Raw genomic sequence first — 10,961 nt, forward strand, 5'->3', positions numbered from 1 at the left:
CCGTGAAAATTATTTATATAATTTTACTTTTGTTATGAATCATTTAGCGACACACATATGATAGCTGTGTTGAGGATGCGACAGAAGACACGTATATATATATAATCTTTCATAAACATAAATGTGAAACCGCACATAGTGAGTTTGTTTCTGCAGTTGAGAGCAGCTTGCTGATTGGTCCATGGGAGTCATACGGCGCTGCTGATTGGCTCACGTTGATCTCCTGTTGAAATTCCCGGGATGCCGTGAACTTTTTTGACCTCATGAGAGTGCGACGTAACACTGAAGTACACGCTGCTGGTGTGTGGTCTAAAAATCGAGTCATTGCCAAATTGTATGAGGTAAGATCAACTGACAGTGTTATTATAGTTCATGTTATGATTCTATCATTTAAATCTTATATCAGCGTTCCCCTTTTTACCATAAATTCAGGAAACATTTCCCAATTTAGCAGTTAGCACACAAGTTCACTTTTAACCTTACTGTAAAAAAAAATACTGTAATGTACAGTCAAGAGTCACATCTGATAGATTATTGCTTTATTATTGTTTATTTCTTTATTTGTTAAGTGGGTTTGTATTGGATTTTGTACTGAAAATAACTCTTTTTAATTTTAAAGGTGCCAAAGAATGCATTATAATAATCTGTAAAATTGTTCTCTGATAGAAGGTTTGTGGCTTTATTAAGAGCAAAAATGATCCAGAGTCAGTTTTACATGTCCTAGGATTTGTCTTTATAATGAAATGGTCTATTATTATCTTATTTGAAAGGGTCATGAATAATAATGTTGAGCTCTGCTCTGATTGGCTGTTTCTCCTTCAGTAGCTCTGTGTGTGTGTAAACAGATCTTATGTTTGAGTCTGGATCAGATTTTGAGGAATAATCAATTGTTTGGAGATTGTTAATGGACGTTTCTGAGTGGTAAGTTTGTGGTTTTTTTCAGTATGGACCTGCAAAACGTAACCGTAACGTCCATCGTAGAACTTCAGGCTAAACGCTAGCATATAGCATTAACTAGCATATAACCCTAACTCAGCAGTCACAACTTTGTTTTTATCATTGTAACAACATTGTAATTAATTGAATGTATAATTTAATGTTGTGGTGTACATCACGACTGTAACGTCACAGTTGGTGTTAAGTTGTGGTTGGTCTGTTTTCCAGCGGTCTTTTGAGGTTTAAATAAGGAGGAGGAAACAATCATGTTTGCGGCTCATGATATGTTATTACCATCTACACAACTCTTATTATTCATCTAGGATTAAATGAATACAGTTTAGCATTCAACAGCACCTTTATACTCAACCAGATGTTTTTTTCTCATCCTTAGATACACACCACCTCTTAAATGAGATGCTTATTTTAGCAGTCATAAACTCACACTTGTGTCAGAAAGTTTAAAGGCTCTGTTTGTCACTTTATTTTCAATTATGAAACAAGGGTCTATTTACTAATACAGGCTGTTATCACAAACAGAAACATCACATCGGTTTAAGAAGTACAAGCTTCAGTAATCAGATTCATCAAACCTCCTACAGCATGAAAAAATATCACAAATGTCTCTGAATCAGAAGTGTCAAAGTGAAAATAAGGCCATCACACATCAGTGCGAGAGGAACAGGGTCATATCGAGTCAAATGCTCTGTATTTACAAATGCTTTAACCTATTACAATCCAAAGAGATTTCAAATGCTAAACTATTGAAATACAAGCAGCACCTGTCAAATGAATCTGCAAAGGATCAATGTCTTTAAAAATACATGATGTTTGAGGAAACACAAAAGGTGAACAGCTGTCACGGGCTATGCATGCAAAACAATCGGTTTTGGCATCGTAACGCACCATACTATTTTCAATACTGTAAACCATCTATTGGACAGACAGACACGTCTTCTGTCTTTATTATCGGCATTAGAAAGGAGTTTTCTGATCATTCAGCATGTGCTGAAGTCCAGACATATAAGATGTAAGTGCTCAAAATTAAGTATTTTGTTGTACAATCAAATACAACACAAAACCAAGCGATACATTTTACAGTATTAAACACTGAAGAGTCAACATCCTTACAGGATCTGTCATTATCAATACGCATTTAACTTCTCTTTATGAACTCACGGTGATTTTCAGCACCTAAAACGACATTATGGTAGTAAATAAATTATAACAGGTCAGTTTGTCATTAAATTCAAACCTATCCTAGTATCAAAGAGAATTACAGGCAGATTTCATGTCTGCCTGTGATCCAGCTGTGCATCGCAACCATCAATCGCTCCAGATTCATTCACACGGACTTCAAATATTATAAATAAATATTAGGACACTTTGAAAAAAGGGCAGCGTTTGCTCTGCTTTAGAGCAAATACAGTAAGGTGCATCGAGTAAATGTGAATTATCTTGCTTTAATTTCTCCATTATTGCACTATTCAATTTGGTAGGATATTAACAGAGACGCACAGAAAAACCCGGAGGCTGTCGGTCTGTGAGAGTCCTGAAACGTCAGGGACTCGGAGCTCAAAACAACAAAAAGATGTAGAAATGCGGTCGAAAGGAAGCTAAGAACAGAGACTGGAAAAACATTTGGCATCCGACATTGGAATGGGAACCTGGCAGAGGATTCGTCGTCGCGGTCAAATCCCATCACGGGACCGACTGAACGTCCCTCTGTCTTCGGGATGGCAGTTTTTCAGGATTAAGTGGCGACGTTTAGCCGCTTCTGTGACTGCCGTCTCCGGTGCGCTGAACCCGTGCGAGCACCAGCTCTTTGGGCACACGCTTACGGTGACTGGCCAGACCCAACAAACACATCAAGTCAATGAAGCAGGTGGTCAGGTTGACCTTCCAGCCGTACTCGCTGGTGGCGTAGTCGTATGGAAATGTGTGGTGGTAATTATGGTAGCCCTCACCTGAGAAAAAAAAACAACCTACTGTAAGAGCAGCCTAAAATTACTTTATATTTAGCAGGAAAACAGACTTTTTTGCATTGTTAAAATACTTTCATGACAATATTTCCCTCTATGAATTCTTAACGCTGTAAAACTTGGACATTTACTTTAGGGTTTTTAAAGGGCTCATTAAAATTGTGCAGAGGTCCTATAGCGTAGCCGCGACCGCGCGACGGCGTAAGTTCCGCATCGGTTTTCATTTATACTTTTGCGTCGTTGTCTGCGTCGACGTGCAAACACACGCGATGACCGCTGGTAGGCAGTATCCACGAGTTAACCACAATAGCAGTGTGACTGTCAATGAAGAAGCAGCTTGGCAAGTTAACCCACAAACGTAGAAGAAACAGCAACTTGTTGTGTATGACTTGAGAAGACCAGCAATAATGAAAGTAAATAAACAGCGACTTTTGTTGCAGTTTGAAGTAAATCACTCCTCAACTTGGCCCATCCTTGTTTTCACCGTTGCAAACGGAAATACCTATGACGCAGTTTTTTACCTGATGGGGGGGGTTTGCTAATTTTCCGTCGCATTCTCATGGATTGGTTACTCAACTGCTTTTTACTATTTTCAAACCATTGTCGTTTAGGGTTAGATTTGGCGTTTGGGTTAGTATGTCACTTTAAGTATTGGTTTATACAAAGTTTTTTTGATTTATTCTTTTATATTTTCTAAACTCTAAACAATTGTCGCCTGGCATTGGGGTTAGAGTTGGGTTTGGGTAGGGATGTCATTTTATGTAAATCTTACCCTAAACCGAAGCGACAATGGGAAGTAAATAAGACAAAACAGTTGAGTAACCAATCCGTGAGAATGCCACAGAGAAGAAAGAAAAAATTCGCAAACAATTCTGTGACTATGCCACGGAAATTCGTAAGATCAGGTTGTATTTGAAAGGGTCATGAATAATAATGTTGAGCTCTGCTCTGATTGGCTGTTTCTCCTTCAGTAGCTCTGTGTGTGTGTAAACAGATCTTATGTTTGAGTCTGGATCAGATTTTGAGGAATAATCAGTTGTTTGGAGATTGTTAATGGACGTTTCTGAGTAGTAAGTTCGTTGTGTTTTCAGTATGGACCTGCAAACGTAACTGTAACGTCAATACCTTTAGCCTAAACGCTAGCAAATAGCTTTAACTAGCATGTAGCTTAACTGGCATATAGCGCTAACTCAGCAGTCACAACTTTGTTTTTAACATTGTAACAACACTGTAATAAATTTTGGGGTGTACATCACGACTGTATTGTCACAGTTGGTGTTATGTTTTCCAGCGGTCTTTTGCATGCACGAGGTTTCCATAAGAAGGAGGAAACAATTGTGTTTGAGGCTCATGATATGTCATTACCATGTACACAACTCTTATTATTCATCTATTCCTACTAGTTTTAAATTCTACTTCACCTTTCATGTTGATTTTTTACTGTAAAATAAAGTTCTTTGTATTTCGAATAAAGCTCAGAGGCCATTTTTGATTTGTTAGTCGCTTTAAATGAAAGCATCACCTGAATGAATGAATGTAAATGTAAGCTCATGTGTAGATCAATGGTACCTATTGCACTGAAGGTGACGAATCGGTTCTCTCTGGGGTTGATGTTGCTGTCGTACGGTCGGTTCCCCCACATGTGTGCAGCGCTGTTCACCAGCCACGTGGCATTTAACACTAGCGTGTATCGGAGGATTGCAGGGATGTAAAACGCCACCAACATCGACTCACCCCACAGGTAACACGGTACAATTGTGGGGAAAATAAAACACATAAACAGCACCACAGGTTTGTAGTACCTGAGACAGAGAGAGAGAGAGAGAGAGAGAGAGAGAGAGAGACAGAGAGAGAGAGAGAAAAATCAACACATGTAGATTTAGTTAAAAAAAGCAGATAACAGAGGTCCATTTAGACCAGTTCACCCCCTCCATCCATTAGTCCTGTATCGTGCACGTTAAGCTCACCTCCTCTGAAACATCACAACTTTATCTGCCATCAGGTCGGTGAGCTCCAGCTTTCTTCCCTTCTCAATGACGTCAGGATGTTTTCGAACCAACAGCCAGCCGATGTGAGAGAAGAAAAAGCCCCTGACAGCATTGTGAGGGTCCGCATCAGTCTCTGAGAATTTGTGATGAACACGATGATCACGAGCCCATTCGTAAATGTCGTTCTACAGGAGGAGATGAGTGCAAACAGAAACTGGTTAAGCATGACGCTTGCAACACAAAGACAATGAGTTCACAAACAGATTGTTTCATCCATAATTGACACCCTGGGACTTTATCCATTGAGCTTCATGTAGATTATTATTTAAATAGATGATTGTTCAGAAAAAAAAAAATGTGGTAGTCTTTTATTTAATGAAATTTGGGTTTAGAGTTAAAGGTGCAGTGTGTAACTTTTAAAAGGATCTCCTGACAGAAATGTAATATAATCTACATAACTATAAAGACCTTACATAATGAACTGTATTGTTATTTCTACCTTCCGATTTTAATCTACATACACTGATAACCCCTTACGTGGAAGTTGCCATTTTTTCCCGCCATGTTTCTACAGTAGCCCTAAACGGACAAACTGCTTTACAGAGAGTGTTTTGTCACCACTGTATTTTGTCTTAGACAACATCATGATTGTCTGTGGTGGCTACCATAGATTTTCTATGCGTTTCGCTGAATGATGGACTGAGCCATTGGTCGCAATTCACAATCTCACTGCTAGATGCCGTGAAAATCTACACACTGCACCTTTAACAACAGTGCAAATGGTTGAGTCTGTGCCCCTGGAAAAATGTGTCATCTTGTCATTTGCTGTAAGTTGATTTGGATACAAGCCATCCCAGGTGAAAAAGTAGTACACTTAATGTACTAAAAAAATTACATTAAATACATAATGCATGTAAAGTGCTTTATTGTCATGCACTAATTTGTACTTAATATACAAAAGATTTAGTATTTATTATTTAGTACCTTTTAAGATGTTTTTAAGATTATTTAAGTGTATTTATTTGTGCGATTTTAAGACACAATGAATATGAACTAAAATGCGCTTTTAACATACTATCTCTGAATTAAAAAAAAATATATATATATATATATATATATACACAAAGGTTTCATACAAAGATAAGTTTACTACTAGTGGTACCTAAATGCAATTAAAAAAAAAGAAGAAGTTATTTTTGGCCCATTTTTGCCTATATTTGATAGACAGTAGTTAAGAAGAGAACAGGACAGTAAAGGGTGGAGAGATGGGTATAGCACCGGCAAAGGACCTCAAGCCGGAATTCGAGCTCAAGTCGCCGGAAGTGCATCTGCACCATATGTCGGGGCACTGTACACTTCACCAGAGCTTTTTAAACTGTAGATCGGGACCACTTGTGGGTCGCACAGTGGGATAAGGGGAGTCATGAAAAGTCGCTTGGCTACAAAGATTTTGAAATGATGTTACATAAGTTATTTAGATGCAATAAAATATATTATGTTGGTGGATCCCGTTATAGATTATTCCGATATAAGTGGGTCGCAAAATGAAAAGTTTGTGAATCTGTGCACTACACAAACAGTGTGGTGATTTGGTTTGACAAACTCTGTGTTTGATTAAGTTGGTGTGTGTGAACTGTTTTGTTTGATTGCTCATGCCTGATAAGATTGAGAGTTTGGTCTCTTGGTGTTTTATTAAATACATACAGTGTACAATTACATGACATCACCGCTTGCCATGCCAGCCAGCAAGAACACAACATGCCATACTAGAAGTGGTAGGGCAGTAATCTGGCCAACTAGATTTAATGATTATGTTATGAACATGTAATCTTAAAAAAAATCAGATTGAATGTAAGTTACATTCTTAAGTTTTGCTAATAAAGGAGGATGTGGTGGATTTGGTTGGACACTCTGTGTTTGATTAAGTTGATTTGTGTGTCGATTGTTTTTGTTGATCGCTCATGCCTGACAGATTGAGAGTTAGTAAAGAAGCTCACGTCACAGAAGCTCGGTCTCTTGGTGTTTTATTAAATACATACAGTGTACAATTACATTTAAATATCACCGCTCGCCATGACAGCAAGAACAGAATGACACATTTTAGTTTTATATTCATGGTGTCTCTAAATAACACAGATAAGTACACTTAGATGTTTTTAATCTTATCTTAATTACTTCAAACTATTTTTTGTAAATCAAGTAGAAAATAGTGTGCGAAAATAGAGCACAATTAAATTTCACTATGAAGTGTACTTCTTTTTCACCTGGGATAGATCATCCATCTTTAACAATCACGTTACCACAAAATGTTGCCAAGAGACTAAACTAATCTAAAGGCCTGTACTTGCAAAACTCAAGAGTATTTTACAGTTTACTTTCCTCTTCAAAGCTTCACGAAACACTTATCAACATTTTTTATAGATGTTAACATAGTTAGTTGTGTTGCACATCAGAAAGACAATGTTAGCGTCTGTTAATTTTAACAGTAAGAGAAAACTAGTTAATTTAGAGCTTTTGTGATATTTTGTCTTTGAGTTTAAACTGCATATTGTGTGAACATAAAGTACAACGTGTCTCATTATTATTTATGAACTTGCGTGTTCTTATCCAATGAGAAGACGTTTTGCGTGTGTTCAGGCCAGAAGGGAGTTGGGGATTGTGCAAAACTATAGTGAGTTAGACTGGAGCTGAAACAGCAGGGTTTCATGACCCTTTAATGTTTCTCAATACAAATCAAGACGTTATCTAATAGTTTTGATGATGGTCTTTATTTAGAGAGGTCAGTGTACCTGAAAGGCCATGGAGTTGCAGGTCGCCAGAAAGATCCGGAGAGGCAAAGTTGCTTTGTATGATCTGTGACTCCAGAGTCTGTGTGCACCGGCAGTGACGCCCAGAGCGCTCAACACAAAACACAAAAACGCTGGAGAAAACAAACACACGGGATTAGTGGATGTGACCGCGGTAAATCATCCTCAGTTTACTCTGCAGTGTGTGGGTCAGAGCATACAGTACAGGCACTTTTATATTCTGGGGGACATTCAATTCAAGTCCATTATTTATCATTTACTATATGAAAACTGTAAAGTTGTGACACAGTTTGACTTTGTAAGTCAAGGTAAAAACAGTGAAATGTTTAATATTTACCCCAGAGTAATGTAAGTGGTCGTGCAGATGGAATGAAGAAGAGTCCGTACACAGCTCCAGCGTGCAGTAAACTCATGAGAATGACGTTTCTCCACACTATAGACATGGCCGGCTTCGGGCCAGATTTCTCCTTATACGAGTGATCAAACTCATCCTCCACACGCTCAACTCGAGGTGATGATGATGAAAGGACATCTGTATCTGACATGACTGACAACAAGCAGACACAAACACCTGTTATTTCTCTAACACAATCATCAGGTTATGTTACGCACTTATAGGGTTGCAAAGAGGCAGAACGTAAATTGCCAGAAACTTTCCATGGGAACTTAATCTGAGGAATTTTGGAAATATTCCAAATTGGAAACTTAATGGGAATTTATGGGAATTATTTGGATATGTATTTTAACTATATCATAAACAAACATAAATAAACATTTTGTTTGGTCATAAGCAGACATGCACCCAAGGTTATACACATTTTAATTGTAAGTAGATTCTTTCATTGAGTAAACTTCAGGATTTTTCCTATCCTATAAGATCTTTACTTTATCGATATGGAGCATTTTACACGTGGGTATGACAAGTATGTAGACTGTACAATGACATCATAGGTTGTCAGGGGCGTTGCACAAGATCTCGGGCCCTATGCAAAGGCAGTCCTGATGGGCCCCCATGCCCCACCCCATAATATATTGCAGACGTTTTAAGGGCCCTCTCTTCCTTTAGGGCCCTGGTAATTAGTACTGGTTTTACCCCCAGTCCGACACCCCTGTAGGTTGTGACACCTGTGATACACGCTAGCGCAACGTCCTTAACATGTGCTACTGGTAAACAAATACTAGTACGCAGGTCATAGAAGCAAACACGCTGTGCGTTGATCATGCTAAATTTTTGACACTGTCAGAAAACCATCGTAGGCTATCCTTAGTGACAAGACCGAGAAAACGTCCGTCTTTGAAACTCTCAAGGTATGACATAGTACGACCGATGAAGAGTCATGATCACAGAAATCGCGGCGATTGTTCTACTATGGCAAACTTTCGTCTAGGACAGCCACCAATCGTGCAGTGTATCCCGGGCTTTACACAAAAGCATTAAAAACTACAGGTAGACCGATTAAATCTGTTTTGCCGATAATCCGCACCGATAGATCATTGGTGACACAATCGGCTATCGGCAAAACATCCATGCCAATAGTTTTACAGAGTTGCTCCATATCATTATGAAAAAATTATTCTGCTGACTAGATGCTGCATTAGCCAAAGTTTGTCGTCAAGGACAATAATATTAGTGGTACCCCAAACTGTTCCACAAAAAAAACACACAGATAAATCCAACCCAAATGTTTAATTTCATGATTATTACCAACCATTTGCATTAGTTTATCCAGTATCCATCTTAAAAACTATTGGTCGATTACTCGATTATGGCAAATACAGACCAAATCCACTATCAGTTGACTTCTATTATAAGAATTATTATAGTTATAATATAAGTGCTAGCTTACATTTAGATATCTAACTTACTAGCTATCCACTGTTAACACATTTTGCAATTTGCTAGTTAAACTGTTAAAAATGTCACTTAGGCATGCAAAGATAGACATTATTTGGTGTGCAAGAAATGATCCGAGTATGTTCTGGAAGAATGCAAGTACATGCAGGGGGTGTGGCCTCAATGTCCCTTCATTAACCAATGTGCTGTGTGCATGTGACTGAGGGATGTGCAGGGTAGAAATTGAACTGAAATTTCATTCACTTTTGTTGTTTATTCCTATTAATTCACATATATTCCCATGGAAAGTTTTTCCAGCCATTAAAATTCCCAGAATTGTGCAACTTTACCCAGCAAGCAATAGCCATCACTTCATTGTCTAGGTTAACTATAGACCACAATATGAGTGACTCACTTCTAGCCAAAGTAAACAGAATTTGGTTACACAATATTTGCCAAATAACTTGAAATATGCATAATTAATATTTATGTATAATTACTATACTATCATGTAAGCAAAGTCAACAGTGATGACAGTGTTTGCTTTCATTCATTCATTCATTTTATTTCATTTATTTTTGGGTAAAATTTTCACTGACAGCACAGATTTTACCTTATTTTAGCCTAGTCGTCTTGGCTTTGTTTAAACGGCTAATAGACGTCTTTTAAACGCAAAATTGCTTGCCGTGTAGATGTACGCACTCAGATGTCACAGCAGCACCATCAGTGTGCGCGTCACCACGCGCTTGACGAATATAAAATCACTCACCTGCTGTTTCTTCACCTGTGGACGAATGGATGAGAATCGGTGATGCCGTTCAAACGCAATGAAATATCGCGCTTCGGTTCAACTCTGAGAGATCCAAACGTGTTGAAGAGCACGCACTCGTAACTGCGTGCAAACCGATGTTGTTGATGCGCTCTTGAACTGCTGAAATACTGCGCTGTGATTGGTCCGAGAGTTCGATGCCACCTTAGTTCAGATCTTTCATTGGCTAATGTTCGTCTGATGTTCGCGTTCACGCCCGCAGCATCCCGAATCTCACCGAACCTCACCGGAGCTCTCTGCTTCATTTATACCGTAACCGCTCACCCCACCGGCGAGGAGGATCAGCTGTCCAACCAATCACGAGCTCTGTTTCCTCATCTCATAACTATTGCAGTCAACACACACTGTATACCCTTTATTCCAAATAGATTGTCAATTTTTTCTGATGGTTATATATTTAAAATGATGTCATGTCCTCGTCGTAGTTTATTAGTTTGTTATGTCACTTAATGAGGACATGACTGAACATGCGTCCTCAACACAACACTTTTTTTTACGTTGTACTAGAATCTTCCACCAGTTAAACAGGAAGAAATCTCTTGCCACATTTATATCAGGTTCATGAGAAATGCCTTACATGTCTTA

General features: G+C 38.5%; 1 protein-coding gene across 1 annotated transcript; it reads right to left on the reverse strand.

The window, feature by feature from the left end:
- Positions 1-1,396: 1,396 nt before the first annotated feature.
- scd (stearoyl-CoA desaturase (delta-9-desaturase)) lies at positions 1,397-10,607 on the reverse strand. Its single transcript, XM_065272364.2, has 6 exons — positions 10,317-10,607; positions 8,051-8,260; positions 7,696-7,826; positions 4,886-5,091; positions 4,488-4,720; positions 1,397-2,903 (listed from the first exon to the last, which is right to left on the reverse strand). The coding sequence occupies exons 2-6, from the start codon at positions 8,256-8,258 to the stop codon at positions 2,704-2,706; spliced, it is 978 nt and encodes a 325-aa protein (XP_065128436.1). The 5' UTR covers positions 8,259-8,260; positions 10,317-10,607; the 3' UTR covers positions 1,397-2,703.
- Between the last annotated feature and the right edge of the window lie 354 nt (positions 10,608-10,961).

The sequence above is a fragment of the Paramisgurnus dabryanus genome, chromosome 1, assembly GCF_030506205.2.
Source record: "Paramisgurnus dabryanus chromosome 1, PD_genome_1.1, whole genome shotgun sequence".
Lineage (NCBI taxonomy): Eukaryota > Metazoa > Chordata > Actinopteri > Cypriniformes > Cobitidae > Paramisgurnus > Paramisgurnus dabryanus.